The sequence below is a fragment of the Corvus hawaiiensis genome, chromosome 8 (assembly GCF_020740725.1).
Source record: "Corvus hawaiiensis isolate bCorHaw1 chromosome 8, bCorHaw1.pri.cur, whole genome shotgun sequence".
Classification (NCBI taxonomy): domain Eukaryota; kingdom Metazoa; phylum Chordata; class Aves; order Passeriformes; family Corvidae; genus Corvus; species Corvus hawaiiensis.
Window position 1 is genome coordinate 12139088 of NC_063220.1, and position 24001 is coordinate 12163088.

The 24001-nt window shown below is 37.7% G+C and overlaps 1 protein-coding gene across 3 annotated transcripts in view; it reads left to right on the forward strand.

The window, feature by feature from the left end:
* The window catches only part of CFAP43 (cilia and flagella associated protein 43), a 44546-nt gene that overhangs the window by 17272 nt on the left and 3273 nt on the right, over positions 1-24001 (forward strand). For 2 of the 3 annotated variants that reach the window (XM_048310842.1, XM_048310843.1), the window contains 26 exons: positions 342-422; positions 1237-1385; positions 3744-3847; positions 4841-4981; positions 5764-5933; positions 6698-6850; positions 7322-7452; positions 8150-8300; positions 8881-8979; positions 9729-9806; positions 10277-10402; positions 10843-10947; positions 11590-11706; positions 12327-12536; positions 13936-14142; positions 15311-15400; positions 16144-16221; positions 17033-17158; positions 17703-17822; positions 17906-18013; positions 19447-19533; positions 19836-19924; positions 20281-20482; positions 21260-21372; positions 21903-22059; positions 22905-23069. In XM_048310842.1, coding sequence (XP_048166799.1) covers positions 342-422; positions 1237-1385; positions 3744-3847; positions 4841-4981; positions 5764-5933; positions 6698-6850; positions 7322-7452; positions 8150-8300; positions 8881-8979; positions 9729-9806; positions 10277-10402; positions 10843-10947; positions 11590-11706; positions 12327-12536; positions 13936-14142; positions 15311-15400; positions 16144-16221; positions 17033-17158; positions 17703-17822; positions 17906-18013; positions 19447-19533; positions 19836-19924; positions 20281-20482; positions 21260-21372; positions 21903-22059; positions 22905-23069 — 3357 coding nt within the window. The remainder of the gene's footprint in view (positions 1-341; positions 423-1236; positions 1386-3743; positions 3848-4840; positions 4982-5763; positions 5934-6697; positions 6851-7321; positions 7453-8149; positions 8301-8880; positions 8980-9728; positions 9807-10276; positions 10403-10842; positions 10948-11589; positions 11707-12326; positions 12537-13935; positions 14143-15310; positions 15401-16143; positions 16222-17032; positions 17159-17702; positions 17823-17905; positions 18014-19446; positions 19534-19835; positions 19925-20280; positions 20483-21259; positions 21373-21902; positions 22060-22904; positions 23070-24001) is intronic. The other variant, XM_048310844.1, reaches the window with a different exon arrangement.

Here is a 24001-nt window from a genome sequence, read left to right on the forward strand (position 1 = left end):
GCAAAGAAATTTATAAGCAGGCTCTTCTATTGTAGTCAGAATGGTGGGAGTGCTAATATTGATCAAGCTTCCCCATTTTGCCCTAAATTGTCTCATTCTGCTTAAAGATCATTCCTGTACGTGCAGGAATGCACAAAAATTATTGAAAGTATTCCTTAAGCAGGTGTACCTTGCAGCAACTGGACTTAATGAAAAGCTAAATAATCCCAAGTGAAGCTAGTAACCCTTAATCTGCTATGATAGAGATTAGTTGAATTTATATTCTATAGGAGATCACTAGTCACTTCTAGACTATTTGGTTTTTTCATCCTCTTTTGACTCTGTTTTTCTCTGTTTAACAGTCTGTAACAGTTTCAGGTGAAGTACAAGTTTGGTCCTTGGAAGATGGAACTTTCCTCAGCAAGCTAAACCTTGGTATTGAGGTACATGAAACCAGGATCTTATATCGTGACTGATACTTAAAATTTTTATATTTTTCTATTGATAGCATAATATTCCACAGATTTGGATCAACTAGTGCTGAGCAAAGCTCAGTAATGTCTTTGAGCAACCCATGGATGAGATTTAAAGAATATTGTGTTTCAGAATGTTTCTTTGAGCTAATCATGTCATGTGTTTATCTTGACTACAAAGCAGAGGAAACATTTCAGCCACATGTCCTAGTGATGTGTCTTTAAGCACATCTTTGTAAAAAATACCTAAATTTTAATTTTTATGGTATTCCTTTTTTTTTTTTTTCTTTTTAATGAGTAACAGAAAAGTTTTGAAGGTATAAAAGCTAAATGCCTTGACTGATATGAAAAACAGGTTTTAAGAATTGAGTTGATAAAAATATTTCAAAGTGTTAATGCTTTGTCCTAAGATGCATTCAAACCCTGAAATCTGACATAGTAAGGAAGAAAATCCCTTTCTGTAGCAGCTGTGCACAACAGTGCACTCACTGTTTTATTTAGGTGAAACTTCTTTTACTTAAAATCTGGAGAGTGGATATAATGGTTGGTATTTTCTGGAAAGAACAGAATTAGCTTTTAATGTGTAGCTACAAAGCATAGATTGAATTTCCATGATGGCTCTAAAATACTTTCTTTGTTAAAAACATGTTTTTTAAATAAACCACTTGGGTTTTCTTCTTCAAATTTTAGGGACTTTTAAATAGCAAAGGAAATGTCATACTAACAAATAGCATAATATATAAAAATATGTTGAACTGTTAAGTATCTTCTACTTCTCAACTAGGCAACTTCTATGGCTTGCTGTCCCTCCTCCAACAGTGTTGCTGTAGGGACCCAAATAGGTCAAATCTGTTTTGTTGATGTTACCAAAGCTGAAGCTCCACGCGTTGTTCACAAAATTTTCCTTTCCAAACTTCCAGTGCTGTCTTTGCAGTAAGTATCTAGTAGGGTAGGAATATTGTCAGTTTATTGTTTGAGTAATGATATTGGTTGAGAAAAAAAAAAGAAATTTTTATTTTACAAATAACCAATTAAAATGTTTTAACAGCTTCTATGTTTTTCCAACATATTCTGAAGTGCTTGCAACAGGTAGTAGCAGGATTTATATAAGAGAAATGTAATAAATCTGTATTTTAAGAAGGTTTAACCAAACACAGAAGATACTGAAGTGTAAGATGCTTTCTGACAGATCACCATATGCAGTAACTATTCACAATTCCATGTATCTGACTTTAGAGGGTTATTTCTCACTGAATATAAATTTAAGGTTTTGTGAAGTTAAGTTTAAGCCTTTTGGTCATCTCTTTTTATTTGGTGCATTTTTGTTACCGTTGTTAATTATTCATTTGCTTAAAGTTCTGGAATTTACCAGTCCTCTTGTAATTCGCTCTAGTGATCTAAAAGGCTTTTTTTGTTTGGTTGGGGTTTTTGTTGGTTGGGTTTTTTTCCCCCCAGTTATTGAAAAATCTGAGAGTGCATTACTCTACTTTGCAAAGGATACAATGGATTTTGAACTGCTAAACTTTAATATAAATCTGCCTTTTATTTGAGACTCAGATGTGTCTCTTTTCACAGCTACCTAAGACAGAACTTTAAAAATAGATACATGTAGCGGGTTGAGTTTGAAACCGGGCGGAAACACTAATTAAATGTAGTGGTTTTGATTCAAAATATTCATTATTTACTTATTTTCCTTCTGTGAGATAAGAATTAGGAGAAAAGCAAAGCAGGCCACAAACCTTAAACAGTTGCAGTACAATGAAAGAGCTTTATTACTAACAGAATTAAAAGTAAAGAGAAAACAACAAAACAAAATTAAAGTAAATCCCCCCCCCCCCCCCCCCTTTCCAGCACTTCTCTCCTTTTATCCAGCTCACACAAGGGATAACAGAACATGGGATGTTAGTCAGTGTTGCAGTTCCTGAAAAGTCTCTCTCTTATGCTTAAGGAAAAAAGGGTTTTCCTTCAGTTGCACGTGGTTCCCAAACTGCCACCAATAGCAGACCCGCCCGGAAACAAACAGTCTGCTGTGTGTAGAACATCTCTCCCATGAAGAATTTCACAGTTCTTTCACACTACAGAACATGGGCCATCACATGGGGTTATTCATCTTTTTAAGGATAAGTTATTTTGGCCTGCACACAGAGGCTTTTCTTCGCCACAAGTCTCTAACAGCCTCTTACTACTTCTATATAGCCTGGCATAGGCACTCTTCACAAACTTCATAGGCACACGTTGATTCTCCACCCCCCCCCCCCCCATGTTCTTCAAATGGATTAAAGAGACAAACAGTTTGTGGTATTACAGTTTCTTACCACGGCATGCAAGAAGGTTTCTTTTAAGCTGCGCGCCAGAATCGCGGCACCGCCCTCTTTTCTCCCGTCGCCATGCTCAGCTCCGTCCCACGGGACTCACTTCTCTTTCTCTCTGACTCTGACGCCACCATGTTGAAGAGTGTTCTTGTTCGGGCTTTACGGTGGGGAAAGCCTCGCTCCCTCTGTGCTGCTGGCTGCGTGGTGTCCTCTTCAGTTCAGCACGGAGTGTGCTGGCTGCAGACAGGAGGCTCTGCCGGCTCCCGCTGGCTCCGCCGGCTCCGCACGGAGAGGAGAGGGACCCGCCTGTCCCCAGAAGCCGCGCTGGATGGGTTTAGCTGTGAGCAGTCCATGGCTGGTTTTAGCTGCCTGCGGCTCTGGGACAGTCCCCCTCAGTGACCCAGGGTCCATGCCGCAGCGATGGGAAAGGGGGAAAAGGGGCAGTGGCCCCGGCCCGGCCCAGCGGGGCCGGGAGGCTCGGAGCCCCCCCCCACCTTCCAGCAGGCGAGCTCCGACCAAAAAGGGGAAGTCCCGCCTTTCCGTGCGGTTTAAATATGTAAATTGTGAGAAGCGTCATTGGTCTTAAAGACTGTCCATCAACTCAGGGTCAACCCAACACAATACAGAAAGCAACTTGTTCAAAATTCAATCAATGCAAAGACATGTTTTTTCAAAATAATATCAAGATCTGTATAATAGTTTTATTTCTAAAAAAGTGAATGTAAAAGAAATTCTGACTTAACAAAGTTGTTAATGCGGACTGCTGTGGAGTATGATCAGCTTTAGATTGACCACCCACTCAATTAGAAACTGCATTCATAGCACTGGGCTTTATATCAGACCCTAACCGTGTAAACCCAGAAGCTGAAATTTGTGTTTATGCTCTCAGTGAAGTCAGCATGTTAAGGGAGTGAAATTATTTGACTCTTTTTATTGACTGTATTGAATTGATTTCTACTTGGATTTGCATTTTACCTAGTTATGATCAGAGGGGCCAGTTCCTCATTGCAAGAGCTACAGAAGGACACATCTTTATTCTAGATGCTCGTCCATCAGAATTATTCCAAGTTCTGGGATATATAGGTAATACATGTAACAACATTAATTACATTTTCTTCTCACTATTTTCTGAATTTTAAGTGTACTTGCCAGTCAGGCTAAGCCACTCACCTTCATTCTACTTATTTTCTGGGAGGACTAAACATATTCTTCCCACCTATTTTGTAAGGACCGGAGTTCTTTTGGGGGTTTTTTGTTTTGTTTTGGGGAGGTTGGTTGGTTGGTTGGTTGGTTTTGGTTTTTTGCTTTTTTCCCCCCTTTGTAATTTTAGTTAGCAAATGTACCAATATTACTTTCTTTCAGAGTATGTATAAGTCACAGGGAAAAGAATGGATTAGCTGACAAACTGATCATAGCTCCAGCACAAAAGTAATAGTGGTAAACTAAAGAATTTTGTGAGAATTTGGATTAAAAAACTGTAGATTATGATCATTGTGTGTAATCTCCTGTTACAAATTTCTACCACAGACATCTTTAACATGGGGACTGCTGAAATTGTCAGCTTTGCTGATTGATAGTGAGGAATAAAATATGATGAATTTTAACTCACAAAAAAAATTTGAAATTTGTGAATTTATTTTTCCAAAACCAGTATTCTTACAGATAATATCTGTGTGTATCGACATTCACCATAATTTTAAGTATAAAGGACATTATATTATCATTTTAATTAATTTATCTCCTTAATTTTTGTAATTTGCCTGATCATTGTCTGGATGGCTTGTTAGAGGAGGGTTTTTCTGTGTTTTATCTGGCAGTTACCAGCAGACAGCCTCAAAATTGCTACAATTCAAGCTGGAGGTAAATTCAGATTTGACTGTGTAGTGTAATAATAATGAGCTTGTGCTTAGGGATTCCCAGCACCCAGTGCCTAAAGCGGAGTTGAGTGCATGCAGCACTCCTGAGCTGAGATGTATTCCAAACTGGGATCTCGTTTTGTGTCACAGGATAGCTTAGTAAAAACAAGGTTACCATGCTTCAGTAACAATTTCCATTGATGTTCCTTACCTGCTTCAGTACTGGCAGATGAAGTGCTCCACCTTTCTGTAATTTCTGACTTAAAGAATGACTTAGTTGAAGTGATGGTACTTCTTAATGTAGCAGAGGTCCAACAAGCACGACTGGAAATTTTTCATCTGTCTTCAGCAATTGCAACAGGTAAGAATTGCAATATATACTAACTTTTTCTAGGGCAACAAGCCTAGCATCAGATTTTCAAGTTACTTACGTTTAATTTTTAAAAGGCTGTACATTTTACAAACTTTTCAAAAAGTAGTTTTGTAGTTTTCAACAAAGTTAATATTTTCTTTAAATATTCGGTAATATTAGATTTTTTTGGTGCCTATTTTTAGACATATAAAATGGGGCTTTGTTTTCAAAGTTGCTGAAGATCTACAGTTATTGTCTTCATTTCAGTTTTATATCAGGTGCCTCGTCAGTCTTAATTTCAGGTGTCCCTTTAAAGCTCAATTTAGGGAACCAAAAAGAATAAAATGCTCTTTTGAAGATGTGAACTGCAGTGTTTTAACCAATACCACGCAGGCTGTGTGTTCCTCATGGCAGAGATTCCTAAAATAAGTTCTAGATGAACGCAGTGGTGACATGAACCTTCATGCAAACTAATTAGCACTGTTGATGTAATACTCAAGAAGCAGAGTAAATTAGTGTATGCAAATTGTCACAGCACTGTGGTTAAACTGTTTCTCGTACTTCTTTAGAGCCAGTAGAGCTATTGCTCTGCTTCACTGCAGTGTGCTACATCAGCACAACTCACTGAGTTGGTGTTAAATCTAAGTAATGAATTCCCAATCTCTTCCCTGAAAAGTTACATCACGCTCACTCCTTGCTGAGGATCATTTTCATAATTACATGATAGAGAAAGCACCTGCATTAGTGGTAGTGATGCCTCTTTCTCCCTCTTTCTTTTGTCAATCTTTTAGATAATGATAAGTATGTGAATGAACAAGGAATGTTTAACACTAGTGACTTGAAAAAGGAGCAATATGATCTGGATTGCCCTTTGAGCTCAGCAGTCAGATTGAAGGATAACATTGTGTATGGCTACTGCACCTGTGCACCTTTCATCTGTAAATACCACCTCTCTGAAGAGGTAATTCTCTGCAGTTGCTTTACTTTGGGTGATGGTTAAATACCAGCAAACAAAGGCTGTAGATGAAATTAATATAGCAGGATATTATCTTAAAGAAATCCTCTCTCCACTCAAAATACCTATTCCATACATACTCATCAACTTTTAGTATCCTACCACTTGCTCAGAAACCTGGCAAAAATAATGTCCTTGTCCTATTATATTGGTTCTTAAAATCCACACCACTTGCAGGCACTTCACATGTGGCTTCTGTGCTGGAGCTGTGGGTTTGTGCAGTCTGCTGAGTGACCTGGGCATGCAGCTCCTGAAGGGGCTGAGCCAATGTGAGCCCAGGACTCTCAGATGCAAACCCAGCCCAGCTTCACAATGAAGTAGTGGGAGCTTCAGGAAGCCACTGTCATTGCCTGCTGAAGAACTGCAGCTCTCTGCAGCTCACAGGTCTCCCAGAGTTTTGAGTCAAGGTAAGTAAAAAGGTGAATTCTAAAGGTCAGCATTCCTCCTTGACATGTCACATCCTTTCTGAGCCAAGAAATTCCAGGCTCAAACATACTGAATCCAGACCCTTTTGCAGAGATGAGAGGCAAAGCAGCAGCACAGCAATGGCACTAGTTACTAGATTAGTAATTACTAGATTAGTAATCCAACAACAGTTTAAACTGCAGTGCATGTGGTAACCCACAAACCTGTCATTAATCTTCTCAAAATGGCATAGATATTTCATAGATATCATCTGAACTGCTGCTAACCTTTTGCTTGTTTGGCAGAGTAAGTTGGAAGATCCATCAGTATATTCATCAGAAAAGAGGATTCCTAGCAATCAGTTTGGATCAGGTTTGCTCTGTTTATCACCCAACAGCCAGTGGCTGGCAGCAGCAGCCAAGGATGGTGTTTTGTTTATCTACAATACTTCTACTCTGGTAGGTGGGCGTCTGGGCACAGGCTTTGTTTGATTTACGTGAGACAGAAGTGTGAAAATTACTTTCCTTCACTGTAAACTTTCCCTCACCTGAATAGAAGGTGTTTGAGAAAAATTTGTGTTGAACATGGACTGATACAGCATTATACAGGACCATTGTTTTTATAATGAATGTGTATACAGTCATACAAACTTACTTCCTTCTTCAGTAAATCTTAGTGTAGATAATTTTGCTACTGTTCTTTATCTCCTGCAAAATCAATATACTACAAACTTGTCCCATGTGTAGTCGAACCTTTTAAACTTAAAACCCCTAGTATTTTATGTACTTTGTGTTGCCATTTTGGATTGACTTTTATCTAAACATAAAGAAACATCAAAATATTTAAAAAATTTAAATAATAAAAATAATTTAAATACATATTCCATTATAAAAATGTATTTGCTGATACTGCTTCTATGACTTCTCTAGGATATACTTGCTCAAAAGCATTGTCAGTCGTATCAAGGAGGGGGAATCAGATCCATGGTATTCTCCCTGGATGGCAATTTCATCCTAGTTAACGGTGAAAATGATTGTGCCCTGGTGTGTCTGAAGTGGAAGTATGTATAAAGTGGCAACTAATATTGATTGTGTCATTTCTTGTATCCTGACAGATTAATTTTTGCATCTACTTGTGATTCTAGACTTCATTTTTCTTAGTCTCAAAGTAAGAAGAATTGGATAGAAATAAAATCATTCCTCTCATCTTTAGAGGCAGCTGGCCTCCCTAGCTCCGGAAAAGTACTGCACTTTGGGTCTGATTCCAGCACAACATACACGAGTATCTTCTGGGAAGTATCGCCAGTAGTGATACTTCTTATCATTCTCAAATCAGCTCTGGAAAGGGCTCCCTGGGGATGTAAGGGATGTAATCTCCTGAGTTACTATTTTAACTCAGTGATAAGGAGACATCACAGCTTTAATGGGAATTCCACTGTGGCTATAGAGAGCTCTTAACAGACATTAGGAGTAAGAGACACTTGAATGTGCAGTTTTTCTGTGGTAAAATCAATGTTCAGGTAGATGCATAGATTAAAGATGACTCTGTCAGAGCAATATTTTTAATATGGGCAATCTGTCTTTCAGAATTTTTACTTCTTTGGAGACTTCACTTAATTATGCAATTCTAGAACTCAATACAAAAATATTGAATAGGCATTTTTAAATTACTTAATAATTGTGTTATAATGAATATTTAATACTTTGTCCTTTTCTATAATATACAAAAAATACATCAGTTCCCTTTCTGTTTACCAGGGAGATAAAAGAAACTGAAGTAGAGCAAGCTGCTCTTTACTGGCAATCTCTTCTTGAAATACTGAACAAGTCTACTTCAGATGAAAATTCATTTTTAAAATCTATGCCAGAATGGAAGTTTGACCCAGAGTCCACATCAAAATCACTTCCAGTAAAGAAATTTAATGTGTTTTCTTTATTTTTATGGGGGGAAAAGTTTGATCATTATCCTGAAATTGTACATGATAAAAATTGTCCTTAATACACTGACCCTTTTGTTAAAGTGGAAGAATAAGTCTGAGGATAGGCTGATTATGCTTAAATAGTAATTTGCAGAAGAGTACTATCAAAGAAATGGAATATTTATGGGAAGATGACATTCATATCTTCAGTTTCACTTGGTTTCCTAAGGCACAGAAAACTCTGTGAAAGTCAGTTTCTCCTCATGTGAAGTTACGTGTCATTCCCAGTGAGATGTTACTGCTATACATTGTGTGTTACTAATTCTGTATTTTTCCATTGGAATCAATCAAACTTGTGATTACAGAGATTAGTCCAGTTGATCATTTGACTCAAAAGGCGTTGCACAATAGCAAGGGTTTGCAGGATCAAATCTGGGTACTGGTTAGGCAACAAAAATGTAACACTCTCTAAGTGGTGGTGTTTCTAATGGGAGTCCACTTTTTCTTTAATGTCCATCTTTCTTTCACTCTCTAAGTACCTGAGCTAGACGTTTATATCCTTAATTTCAGGAGGCACCACTGAAATCTTCCACTGCAGAGGTGGCAGAAGAAGATGGAAACGTCACAAATACCAACGACATGACATGGATAGGGCAGAAAATGCAGAAGGTACTTTCACAGAACAAGTACTAATCGAAGCCAGAGTTTTCAAGGGTCATTAGTTACTTGGGGTGCTAAGGTATTTGCTGTAAAGGGATCTAGTTTCAAAAGCTTTTCTCACATTTGGACTTCTCTTCAACCATTCTGATCTAGACTTTTAGAAATTCTAGGTAAAGGTCATAAACACATCAGAGAACGTGCCAAGCACAGTAGGAGCTCTGAAGACCAGAAGAGCACTTCTACACAAGGAGTAAAGAAAAAAAAAAGCAAAGAAAAAAAAAGCCTGACAAATTCACTTCTTTTGGAAACTTATAAAAAGACTTTATTATTCTAAATGTCAAAAAGTTGCACAGAAGATTATTACCAGAAACCAGGCAGGTTACTCAATGAAAAATGAAAGCAGTGAAAATTTTCAACAATGAAAAATCTAAGGATTAAAAAATTCTGGCAGTAGGCTTTATGCAGGTCAATGTGTCTGTAAGCATTGCACTTGTAATTACGTCTTTCTTTAGTTAATTTTCTTTTTTTCAAGCGCTGTTGCTGTACAACCAGTTTACAGTGTGACCTGACTGTGAGATCTGTTTTCTCTTGTGCAATTCTAAGGATTATCCTATTCAATTAGGGTTGTGTCTATTTCAGGTATTAACCCCTCTGGCATTTTATTTTCTGTATAGAAAATGTTCCTTTAGATTACTTCAGTATTTTTTTTCCTCTTGCCTTTTTTTTTGTCTTTCAACAATACATTTGTTGTATGTCAGGTTATGAGAGAAGACACTCGGAGATTTGCTAACCAGAAGGAAGAAGTGCAAATGGGAATTAAAAAGCTGCGTGAAACTGTGAGTTTCTTACAAGGGTAATGGCTCAGCTTCCCAGTTTTGTTTACAAGAACACTTCCTTTATGGCTGTGAGCTCTAGTGCTCAGTTACATTTTTGTCATAAACTCTGAGCAGACAGATATTAAAGAGATGTGTCTCTTCAGGGACCTGAAGAACTCCTAAAACTGCCAGGAGTTACTGTCTGCTTCTCAGTTTCCTTTGCTCCAAATGAATATTTTGTACCACCCTTATACCTTGTACCTTATACCTATATCTGTCCCCTCAGCAGGCTTATTTCTGCCTAACAACCTTCCATTATAGAAAATACTGTCCTCTCTTTTTTCTTCTGTTTCTTCCCATAAGGCAGTTAAAAGTGCAGGTAATTAAAATAATTTTCTCTGATATCAAGTTCTATAGTGTTAAAAATAGCATTTCCCCTATTCACGTTCAAATTACTTTTTATTCCTTACACTTATTTTTTAAAAAAACAGATTCAGAAAATGATGCATGAAAATGAGCAGGTGCCAGACATTGAGAAACTTGAGCACTGGGAGTTCAACCTGGATTTAGAAGAACAGGAACGAGTGCAAGAAGAGGCTGAACGAGACGTGGCCAGGGTATGGCAGAATGGGGGAACATTTTAAAACTGTAAGTGGAAAGGAGAAAAAGGAGTGAATAACAGAGGATTATCTCAAAGTTGTGTTCACTGCTGAGAAGCAGAAAAACGGAAAAGTATTTAAAGTCACTTTTTGAAGTAGGTGAAACTGCTGATGCAGACAATGCAAATTGGAATATGATTTATGCCAGAAACTATAAATCTCACACTGTGGCCTTGGGCATGTTGCTTAAGTTCTAGAATGCTTTTCATCACATAGAAAATGATGCCTTCAGTACTATGCAATATAGGTTTTGGAGAAGATGGTAGTGATAGTCTAAGATGATGAAATATTGATAATTCATTTTATCTGTTAGTTTTCTTTCAATAATTCAATGCACATTGTCCATATCTTGTTACTTTGCATCGCATCTTGTTATTTTCTCTTCTGTATCTTGAAAGGTGAGGAAGGAGATTGAGATGGAGAATTTATCCTACTGCTATTTGCAAGATTTAATCAAATATGACTGCTGGGATGTTATGTGTGTAAAAGGGCGTGCAGTTAAGGTAACCTCTTCTTTTTAAGACATTTTCTGCAGTAGTTTATTTATTCCTTAAGGTACTGAGACAAAATAACATGTTTCTGATTTGCTTATGGTGTGGGGAAAATTTTACTTCTTCCCAGGGCTCAGGGAAATCTTTTATTCTGTTCATTTTGTCTGAGCCTGGCTGATTTTACCTTCTAAGGTGGAAAAGGGTGCTGATTAGCAAATAGGCAACACTTTAATTCCTTGATCTCAGATAATATAGAAGTAAACACTATTTTTCTTTGTGCAGTCCATAGGACTTCTGCTACACAGAACATAAAGGCAAAACTTAACCCTGGTTTTTCCTATTGTAAACAGAGGGAGATGAGTGAAACTGATGGTACTGGATTATCCTAAGGGTAGTGAAAGAGCAAGTCATTTTACAAAAAAAAAACTAGTTCTGGTTTAATTCTGTGGATAAAGATGGATAAAGAGACCACATCCATAGATTCTTTTTAAAAACTGTATTTAATACATTGTCTGTACTAATTGATCCTCAATTTTATTCCTGATTCTAAGAAGCCTTTGTAATTGTTTACCATTCAGGTATTGAACAAATTAACTGATAGAAACATTCTGAAGAAATTCTTACTTTGGGTTTTTGTATTTTAAATTTGAGCAGTGCTTCCATATGGATTGTCAAGTGAGTAATTATCCACTGAAGGAACGTAGTAAAGAAGAGCTGGAAACTTTGAAGAAAGCTCTCCACTTAAAGAAGACTGAGACAGCTGATCTTAAGGTACAGATCATGATATTTTGAGCTGGCATCTTATCACTTCTTTATCTAATTACATTCCTAAGGCTCATTTTCTTGCTGTTGAAGTTAATTTGAAAATAGAAATAAAGACGAAATGTTGCTAAAAAAGATGTATTAGTCTTAAATAATCACAGAATATCTGGGGTTAGAAGAACCCTTTGGAAGTTTATCTAGTCCAACATTCCTGGAGCATGCAGCACAGGGTTGTGTCCAGTGAGGCTTGGAATAGCTCCATGGTGAAAGAATCCATAACTTCTCTGGGCTACCTTTTCTCACGTTTGACAACCCTCTCAGGAAAAAGAACCTCCCAAGCCTTCTCCTTCCTGAGGGTAAACAATTCCAGTTCTCTTAGTCTGTCCTCACATGTAAAATGTTTAAAGTCTTTACTCATATTAGTGGCCTATCACTGGACTTGCTTCAGTATTCCCAGTGTTGTCCTGGGGAACCTACAAATGGACCCAATATTCCAGATATGAACATTTCAACTTGTATTATTTTGATCACTGAGCTTAATTGAAGAATATAACCTCTAGAATTTTTTTCATCATGTGCCACTGGATCGTGTACAAATCTAACACAGTTGCCCTGTTTGTGACATGCAGGCTCAGAAGAAAACTCTTGAGATTGACTCTGAGACTGCTTTATCTGAGGAAGAAGGAGAGAAGGCAGCAGAAGAAGTGGCTGACAATGGTGCATCTCACTGCCTAAATGGAAGCCTGAGCTGTCAGTATGGTGGCGACACATCTACCCTATACCACCAATGTGACTTGCACACCAGGGAGCAGAAACTCCATCAGACAATATTATTGAAGGTGATACCTTCTGAAATTTGTCTTACTGCAGTGACACTCTCATATCTGTTGGTTTTCACAGCAGTCACAGCCACTGTTAGATTTTGGACATACTGACACTAAACAATGGAGAGTTGCACCAGTCTCTGAGTAACTGAGACAAAAGCTGATAAATGCACATAGTGCTGTGGATTTTCCAGCTTGGGTTTGGAAGAACAACATCTTATGAAATTGATTATCCAATTTCAGGGTATCTGTATCCTTTTCATGGTGCATTTCAGTAAATTGATACAGTAAGAGAGACATATGCTACCCTCTTAAAGTTCTACTTTTCTTTGTTGAGATCAATTATCTCTGCTAAAAGAAGAATTTATCCACTCAGAATACATGCTTTTTTAAATGATTATAAGGTCTGAGGTCTTCTTAAAAAGTCAGTTTCCAATGTTTGTTTGTTTAATGGACACATTTTACTTATATATGTCAGAGAATCACATGAAAGCATATTGAAACTGCAGGTTGCATCAGGAAAGTATATCCTTTGCTCTCCCTTCCTACACCTGTGACTTACAGTCTCTAGATTTACAGGTCACGTGTTTTTTTCTTTGAAGCTCTTCCTTCTTTCAGCTGAAGAGGGCCAAAAAAAACCAAATAGAGGACAGACTGATTTTTTTATCTAACTTTGGCAGCAGCATGTTTCTTTCAGATTCTTTTTTAAATGCCAAATACGGAGAAGAAATGAATAAAAATTTCTAGGGAAAAAAAAAAAAGGCTAAAAGAGATCATCTGCCCAACTCCATTTAACAAAGCTTGAACTCTGCCCTTATGATTTTCCCATAAAGGGTTTATCAGTTTATCTCCCTGTCACACACACAAATAGACACATTTATGATTCTGATGGCTTGAGGAGTAGTATATAAACATGGATGGATGTGACCTGTGATGCCTTTTCCTGGTCTTAAAATTGAGAATCAAACACAGTTGGAAGGGAAAAAGGGATTTTACCTTGGTATTTATTTTAAGGATCCTTAGGTGCACTACGTCCAGGTCAAATGCACCTCAATGCACACCACAATGCCCACCCACAACAGATCAGGTATAACATTCTAGGTCTTACTAATTAGCATATCTATCAAAAATTCCCCAATGAGAGGCGTGAATGAGGCCCCCGCCCCCCCCCCCCCCCAAGGAGCCTTCCCCTGGATGAGGACCTTGGGGTCTGGGGCACGCTGATCCCTAACTCTGAAGCTTCTAAAATGTTTAGTCTCCTAGCTTAACAAAATAAGTCTAAGAATGTAGGCTAAAAAACACTAAGAATACAAAAAGGTATAAAAAGGTATATAAAAGGGGTATAAAAGAAAAGGCAAAAAATCATTATGGCATCACCTGAACAGTACTGCTGTTTCCTTTTTCTGTATTCCAGGATGTAATTTACAAAGTGAAAACTGCTTTTAATGAGGAATTTGATGCAATTGTACAACAAAAGGAGCAGGAGATAGCACGAGTGAAAGAAGCAAACATGAAGATCCGAGAAATCCTGGAACAGCTTGAACTTCAAGTGGAAGTGTGGGAGCCAGTCCTTACAGATGATGAGATGCCGGAGCGAGCGCTCACTGTTCAGGATTCAGAGGTGTCTGAAAAATGCATCTTTCTATTTCACCCATTCAAATCCAGTTCTCTAATTCTTCACATTTCCAGACATTGTGTCAGTACTGAAAAACCTTAAAGCAGCTATGTCTGTATACTTAAAATCATCTTTTTGGCTCATTTTCTTCCCTTTCTTTTTTAAGGAGAAAAGACTTAATAAGTCAATCTGAAATGAAAAAAATATATACAAAATTAATTTATTGATGTTAAAAGTTTTCAAAATGCCCATAAATTAGGTAGGAATTCTTTGTTCCTGACATTCAAACTGGGCTTTCAGGAACTGCTTCCATAGTTAAGGGTTTGTCTGTTTTCTCTGAGCGCCATTTTGAAACAAAGTAGTTTCCAACTGAAAATCTAAGTATTAGAGCATACTTAGTAATGTACTTATAAATTCAATTAATTATTTACAAAGAAACAGCGTATTTCTTATGCAATATATTCCACTGATGTTATCTGCTCATGTGGCCAATCTTTTCCCATTTCTCTTTGCTCTCTCACTAGTGCATGTTATCCCACTGTAAGAATAGGCATGCACAAAACACAACTAGTATCAACAAAAGTGATGGTGGTTTATATTTTAAGATATTTGAATGTAGTTTTTGTAGTTGTACAAAAGGAGAATTTTCATCTTGAGGAATATTGTCATAGAGCAGAGATAGAGAAAGCATTAAGAATTTGTATTACAGCATTGTCATGGTTTAACCCCAGTCAGCAACTATGCACCACACAGTTGCTCGCTCACTGCCCCATCTCATCAGGGTGAGGGAGAGAATTGGAAGGGTAAAAGTGAGAAAACTCATGAGTTGAGATTAGAACAGCTTCATAACTGAAATAAAATATCATAATAATAACAACAATGATAATCATAATGTAATTAATTAAATTAAAACTTAATCATAAATGTAATTAAGAGGAAAATAATAAAAAGAGAAAGAAAACCCAGGAAAAATAACTGATGCAAATGAAAAACAATTGCTCACCACCAACATACCAATCCCAAGGCTGAGGGATGCACTGTACCAGCTACTAGGAAGAAATTTAACTCCATCCCAGCCAAAACCAGGACCACCATTCTTCCAAAGCTTCTTAGTCCTCACGTGATCACGTTTGGAGAAAAGAACCCTGATATGAACCTCATTTTCTTCCTTCAGATTAAAGCTGAGAAATACTTGACTCAAGAGGAGAAAGAGCAATTGGAATTGCTGGCTAAGCTTGAACGGGAAAGACGCCTTGCTGCTACGGTAATTAAAGTAGTATCCTTCTTACAGGCCTTTGTCTCTGGTTAGGCTTTTTAATTAATGCAGCACTGAAACATGCCAGTAATGTAGTATGGGAGAATAAATTTAAACTAGTAGGTAACGATATGTGCCTTTTCCCTCTTATTATTGTTTACAATCAGAACTACATAGGTCAGCTGGGGGGAGAAAAGATAGTGTTAGACTCACAGTTTTTAAGCATGTGCTTAGGGGCAATTTAAAATACCATATCAGGTGGCTGGGAACTAGATACATGTCCAAAGTCATGCTACTGCTCAGTCTGGAGCTTTGTGCTTGATATGTGTTTGTTGATTGAGCAGCCTCTGTTCTCCAGGGATCAGACTAGGAGACCATAGTGCTTTCCTCTGGCTTTAAAATCTATCTGTAAAAAAACTAAGATGGTTCTGGCCCCAAAACAGATCCACAATAAGACAGTGACACTACAACTTCCTTCATCATAGCTTGCCAGTTGGCCAGGAATACCCTATGCCTATGTGTTCTTTCCAAAACTACCAAAATGGCAGTTTTAGTAAGTTATTTGGCATATGAACATCTGTTGTTCATACAGTGAACTGAAACTTTTGGCATGTTTCACACACATCCCCAAAGAGCATCAATCTACTAGTGACACACTGAATAATCTAGAGGCGAACACTGTTGTTGTCCCCAAAACGTGCAATTGCTACTCTTCTTTTGTACCTTCAAGTATTTTTTGTGGCTGTTCCCAGGATGATGAAAGACTGCGTGCTCTTGATGACATGATGGGTGGAGTGCTAGAAATCAGGAGGGAAGACGTTTTGAAAATGGTGAGATGCGTTTCTGCCATGTACTTTAGGAAACTTGTGGGCTCTTAATGGCAATGTGAAATTCAACCAGCAAACCTCTCTCTAACCTCAGTGACAGAAGAAAGCTGGAGAACTGTAGAATTGAATTAGGACCAGATAGGCTCCATAAGAGAGCATACACAAAAAAAGACCACAAGATTCTACTGCCTGTGTATGATTTACTCATCAACACCTGTTCCTGTCACAGTGGAATACTGGAGGAACATCGATTTAATGTATCATCATTACATCTATCTAATATATTACCAATATAACAACTATATTGCTGGGGGGAGGGTCTATCATCCATGGCTGTGATCTTACAGAAAAACATTGTTTCATTTAACTCAGCAAATACAGATAGAGGAAGGAAAGGATGTGAAGGAGTGCCACAGAAAAAGGGTAGGGCAGACCTAAGCACTCCTCTGAAATCGATCTGTTTTGAAAAATTAGGACTCCACTTAGAAGTTTACATTAGCATGGAGTTAGATTTGGGGTTCTGAGACAGAAAATGTGGTGTATCTTGTACTGACAGTAGTATTTGAGTACCAAATACTTGTATTTTACAAGATCCAGTAGTGAATTCCTGTAAGGCAGTGAGTCTAGCACAATATAATTACACTAAAATTACTGGTGCAAGTAACAGACCAGAGCAACAGAATATATATGTTACTTTGACTTGTACCTTACTAAGAAATATGTTTCATGAAATTTAGTGCATGCTGTAGTTTGTTAGTGTGCTGATGTAGACTTAATATTGCTTTTTAAGCATATTTTTCTTCAATACTTCCAGGATATCCCTCCACCTTCTTTTATATCCAGACCTGAGGATCTTTGGAGTGAAGAAGAGAAGAAAACATTTGAAGACTATGAGAAAAAAGTCAAGGAACTGAATGAAGACAAAGAAGAGTATAGAGAGGTAAATTAAAATGAGGAAAAGATGGATTTGTTCACAGTGCTCATGACCAAAGCTTCCTGTCTTTCTCAGAAGCAAGTTCTAAAAATGAATACCAATAAACAGGCTGGAATAAGAATAAATAATTATCAAAGATCATGTGGCATATTAAATAAATCTTACCTTAGACAGTAGAATTAGGCAGTCTCCACTTACAACAATTACTATGGGTAAAAACTTGTGATAGCCTAAGAAGCTAACTTTCCTTCACAAATGTACCAGTAGTATTGAAATGTGTTTTTCAGGTTCCATTCCCAGAGTTGCTGATGCCATACACAAATAATACAATTATATTTATTCTTCCAAATAGTATTGGAACAACATAACTTTATAGCCTGGCATAACTCTTTCCAAACAAGTAATTTCGGTAGCCTTTTGGCTGAATTACACAGTTCCATATTGTGCATTCTCCATCATCTCATATATATAGATATATATCTAGAGACACATCAGAAATTATTTGTTCCTCCAGATGTAATATAACTGCTCTTATCCTTCCCTTCCCCAGTTTCTAAGAAATGAATGGAAGAAACTTGAAGATTCCATCAAGGAAACAACACAAAATTTTGATGAGAGTGTCTGCAAACTCTCTGAAAAGAAAGTGAAATCACAGATGGTCATCTACCAGGTGTTGCAAAAAGCATTAATTTTTCATCTCTGCCTCTGTGCAGCAGAAATGTTAACTTTTATTATATTACAATCATTTCACAGGAAGAACTCAAAATAGTCAATCTCATTTATGCTTTACTGTTGGATGAAGAGTTGGACACCAGAGAAGCTGGACTTCATAAATTCCTTACAAAAAAGAAGAAAGAAAAAGTAAGTTGTCATTTGGAATGTTGTTAGGAGTAATGTCATGTTTACAGTACAGTTTCATGTGAAGTCTGCTCTTTCCAAACCAAAATCTTGCCATAAAGGACTTTCTGACAATTTACAGGGTCATTGGGTTTTTTTTCAACCTGTACATGTGACATACATATAAATACATCTGGTTTTCTTAATAGGTACTCAGCTCGGCTCATCTGTAGTTCTTTGGTAAAACTTCATACATTCAGAAGGGCATACTGCTATTTGTTTGCTACATATAATATTCTTTAGTACCTGGTATCAAGCTGAAAGTACCAATTATGTTGGATTTATGACAGGAAGATGCACAAAGAATGTGTAATGCCATCACATTTTTCACTGAGGTGTCCAGTGCAGGCCAGGACCATGCTGATGTGCGTTGCCAGTTCAAAGCATAAGACAGAGTGAGAGTAGCTGACCACGGAAGCAGAACATACCACAGAGTACAAAGTGTTTATATTTTTATCAACCAGTTTAACCTCCTAGAGTTTATCCATTCCTGTCTAATCCCATAGAAGTCAACAAAAGCCTGGATAGCACAGTAGTAGATCTGGATTTCAATGCAAGTCTGCAGGTTGGTTCTGGCTCTTGGGACAATATTATCCCATTTGCCCACTTTGTCTTCATGGAGCTGTTCATGAGTCCACAGATAATATTCTGCTGCCTCCATGTGTCAGATCTCCTGCTCAGCCTGTGCAGAGCACCGTGTTTGGAGCTGCCAGTGGCACTTTGTGAGCTGCAGGGAGGGATTCCAAACAGGCACCTAGCCCCTACCACTGGATTGGATGGACTAGTTTTAAAGCCATCTGAAGCCAAGTGTACACCAGCTTACATTTTTCAAAATACTTTTTTTTTTCACTTTCTCAGTGGTCCCATTGGTACAACTTTTGGTCCCTGGAAACTGTCAAATACAACAAAACTGTCTCCCCAGCAGAGTATTAGCATTTAACAGCATCTATAAAACGTGACTTTAGTATGTTGACACTTAGCAGAACTCTGCCATGACAATGGGGAAATTGCATTCTAAAGTTAAGAACTCTCCACTGAACAACATTTGAGATTTTTTTGACTGGTCTTACCTGAGATGATGTGAAAGTAAAAGAAAATCTGTGTGGGGGAAAAAAATATCAACATATGTCCTTACATTCAATGTTTCAAAATGCTTGTAAGCACTTCTTATACAAATTTGTTACATTCTTAAGCAGCAGGCTAGTTTAATTTCACAGCACTTCATCTTCTAGCAGTATCTACAAGTGACCCCTGAAGAAGGCACTCTATGGTTACTAAAAGTAGCTCACATGGTTTCTCTAGAAATAAGGAAGTGTCAGCTTTATCAGTGTATGTGAATAGCCATTCAGTGCTTCTGCTGGCTGTTTCATTCCTGAAATCTTTTGGTTTTACTATAGGTCAAGAGTGCAAGAAAAATCCTGACTGCAAAAAATGGTGTTGAGGCTTACACAGGCCCCTATAAAGACGCAATACATGAAGGGAAGGTGAGACTCTTGGAAACACAAGGAGGTTCAGAAGTTAAAAGTTAATGTTGTGTCTTGATAATGAGAAGAATGTACTTCTCTGTAAGCAAGAGTTCTGGTCAACTCACTGATCAATGAAATTAGGCAATAAAGGACAGTATGTGTCCTTTAAATTGAAGAATTTTTGAAATAGTGCAGATTCCCATGATGTTTGGGAGTGCTTGGAAAAGCACTGTATCCTGTATTTCGAAGATATGGGCATGTTGATGCTTTTTTAAAAAATGATATTGTGGTAACAAGAAAGCTTTCTTCCCCACCCCCAGAGCCTGGAACATGGTTTTATAGAGGAGTTTGCTGATATACCTGAGGATCTCCTTCATGAACTTCTACAACTTTACAAGCATCGGCCAGAGTAAGATCCCCTCCCCTGCTAATATTTCTCATGAGTCAAGAAAGAGAATACTATTTATTCTAATAGTCTACATTATATTGCCTGCTTTTTATTGGATAGTTAACAATAGCTAATTTCCCATCATGCTAATAATTGCTATTTTGAATGTACATTTCCTTATTCACTCCACAAAACTTATTTTAAATGCAATCTAAATAATCATCAGGTTCCAAGACAATATTCTTAGTTTGTGTAGTCTTACCTATTTGCTTTTTGCAAGAGACTGAGAGCATGAAACGTTCTTAGTTGTTTGTGACCTTCTTCTATGCAAGAGGAAATACAAAGTACATCCTGTCTGTGCTCTGTGTGTGCACTAGGACCCCATGGACTGAAACCCTCCTTGACACCGCTAACCCCTATGTGAAGGGATCACCTGAGGATTGCCAAGATGCACTTTCCCTTTTAATGAAAGCCATGGATGAACTGGATAGTCCTGAGCACATGCCTAGTGGCTTAGACCAGTCTGTGTGGGAACGTTTTTGTCTAGCTAGACGAAATAAAATGGAGAGTGAGGAGCTGGTACATAAAAGTCTTTATTTTGCCCATATACTTCTTGATATTTTGGAGTCTTAAACTTAAGTGGAGTTATCATGTATGGTCAAGCTAATGGTGAAATCCAGGATCCATAAATTCCATTGGCCTTTGAAAGTTTCTTCTGGCCACATCAATTCAGAATAACTAGGAAGCCTGTTCTCTTGTTCTAGCTGAGTTGTTCTTCAGAGGAAAAATTAGCATGTTAATATGGATGGATTTGATCAGAGTGATTGTGATCTTGATATGGTTTCATTAAAAATAAAAAAATATCACTTTCCTTCTCTCTATCTATACCAAAAAAAACTATAAGGTATTTGATTCCCATTACCTGTTGAAGTCATCCTCTCCCATTAGCATTCTACACTTGCACCAATGCATTCCAATATTTTTCTAGAACATAAAGAGCAATTCTTAACAAAAGGTGTTTCTGGAGATGTATTTGTTCATTATGAAAGCATGACTGCATAAATCTGAATTATCCAGAAAAAGATATACATGAAATTTGACCAAAGGAGATGCAAATATGATTTCCCTTCAAGTGAATAAACTATGCATATATGAACAAATACTTTTCTGAGCAGAGTACAAGGATTGTAACCTTTATTTCTCATATGCGGTACTGAGATTCTCAAAATACTGGGCTGCATTATTTATGTATACAGGTATCTTCTTAGGAACTTGTCTTCTCTGTCCTCGTCAGGCTTGCCCTGACATACTGACAAAGTTGAAAAAGTTGGGAATGTCACAATGTTGCTTGCTTAGGTGAAATGGAAGGCCCTAGCACTGGAAGAGATGCAGGCCTTTCTCCGGAGAAGAGTGGATGAAAATGAGAAGATGAAGTCAGAATTAGAGAACATTTTCCAAGAACTCACTTGGTAATTTTGTGTCTTTTCCTATGTTCAGCTAACCTTTAATACTCCACTAATACAGAACAAAAGTTACAAACAAAATTACACATCTCTGTTCTCCAACACTCTTTTATCTAGGTTTCATTGTTGCTTTGACCTGCAATATTTAATTTTTTCATGTACATAACGTAATTTTCACATTCGTTATCATCAAGACCGAATCCCAAAGTGGAATATACAGGAAAATGGCTGGAAGTCTCTTCTGTTTTCTTTTCAACTGATATTAAGACCTCTTTTCAGTAATAACATTTTCCCTCAGAACATCTGCTAGAGTATGTTAAACTGAATCCAGTGGTTGAAAACTTCATGTATACACATACCATAAATTGCAGATTTTGTAGTCACTTTAGAAGCAAACAGAAGACAGGCTGTTAAAGAGTAAGCCCTACATGGACATACCACCATTATGTAATAAATACAACCATTGAGAATCATGGGAGGATTTATATAATCCTGTTGAAATCACTAAATGCTGTTTCTGTTTTCTGCCATCTTAGGCTGAAGGAGGAAAAGATGAAGCTTCAGCAGAATTTGATGGTCCAGTTTTTGCTAAAACAAGGACAGGTGGAATTGGGAAGTACTGAGGTCCCAGACTACAGTGATGCTGTTCTCATTAACAGGAGTGTTGTTGAAGAACTGAATAGCACTCTTGCGGTAATTCACATTATCTGAAAGGAATTTAAGCTTTTTAAACAAATGTATTGTCCTCCGGGGGCTCTGCTTTATCTCCAGTTTGACATCTAGTTTCAATTCAATACAACACACCAGCAGGCTCAATTGTAATCTAGAAGCTATTAAGAATTCTCTAATGTCTCTTCTCATGATGTAAAGATTACAGTGCAGACTGCTTTCTCGATGTTTGGTCAATACAATTTAGATCAATGAAATGGCAACAGTCTTCAGACACTCCATCACTTACACATATATTGTAAATAGAAAATGCTAATATCCTGGGACCAGTCTGAAAATTCCCTCGAGGCAAACTTACAGTCATGTTAAGAAGCATTTGAATAATAGCTCACATTAAATTAAAAAATTAATACAGCTTTTTATGTAAGGTGAAATTGGTGATGATACTTAAAACAGTTTTTCACACCTTCATGAACTGTTCATTTTTTAGGCATTCTAGCTGTACAAAAATTGCCTTTTACTCCTACTGCACAAAGCCTTCAGTAACATCTGCAAAATACCTTTAACAGAGCAAGCTTGAATTTGTAGACCTAAAATGCCTTTCCATTCTTATGTAAGATAGATAGATGGAGGGAGAGGGTAGTTGTCATTTTCTTCATCTATTTCTATGATCCAAGGCTGTGACACAGAGCATAAAAGAGAACAAACTTCCTTAAAAGATAACCATCTGGAGCAAATCCTGGAAAGAGACTGCAGTATAGCATGTATAACTGACTAAAAATATAACTTTAGAAACTTGCCCCTCTTCTTGCAAACAATTATTCCATAATCTGCAAAGTGTGTTAATTAGGATTTATCTATTTTTTTAGGCTCAAGGAGAAAAAAAAATTACTGCCATGGTAGAATTTAAAGACTTCTCTAAAGGGATAATACAGCTGGAATGGGAACACAAGAAAATGAAAATGCAGATACAAGATCTGACAGAGAAGGCTCGGGATATTGTAATACTACCTATTTCAAAAGATTGCCAGCTAGTGAGTTGCTTTCTCTAATTTGTATTTTAACTGCAGAAAATTATGCTGCCTATACCTGTAAGAAAGATCGTTTATATTTATACCTCGTAAGTCTCTTATTACCTGAGAAATATGACGCCTAATAGGTCAACAAGTCAGCTTTCAAAGGGAAGTTTTACTCATGAGATTAGCAGTGATGAAATTCTTTGGGACATTCAAGTGTAAATTAAGGCAAAATTAGCCCTAAATATTAGTGTTTCAAAACTGGCGAATAAGGAGGCAGGATTTTGCGCCACAAGGAACAGATCTTTTAAACCAAGCAGCATCCTTTTTAAGTGGAAGGTCTGAGGTGCCCCCATCTGGTATCACACAGAAATACCGTAACTTTGCTCTACACAGACACTGAGCGTTCCTGCCCGAGCCTCACGGAGTCCCACCCTCTCACTGCCCTCTTTGCTGGCCCAGCAGCAGAACAGGGAATTGTTTGCCATGCCTGGCAGGCAAGAGGGGGCAGCCGGCCAGCATGTCAGAACCGACATAGCTCTGAACAAGCCCAGCTGGCAGGCCAGGAAACAGAGGTAAAGGTCGTGGGACACAGCCAAGGATACTGCTGGGAGAAGAAAGGAGGAAGAAGAAAGGTTGTAGGGAAAGTCTGAGGGTATTGCAGTATGGGATGTAGGAGACTGCAGGGAAATCTTATGGGCTTGTGGTGATGATGTGGGTGGCATAAAGGTTTGGAGTGAGGGATGCTGGAGGATGGGTAGGCTGAAGATGCAGCAGTGGGGACGTCTATAATGCACAGAGAAAAAGAAAAATGTTGGACAGCAGGTAAGGATACTGCAGTTCAATCAAAAGATTAAAAGAAAATTCAAACCGTACGTTTTCCTTAATCTTCGTTTGTTTTGCTGCTCTCCAAATGCTTGTTCTGAATCACAGCCACAGGACTTTAATAA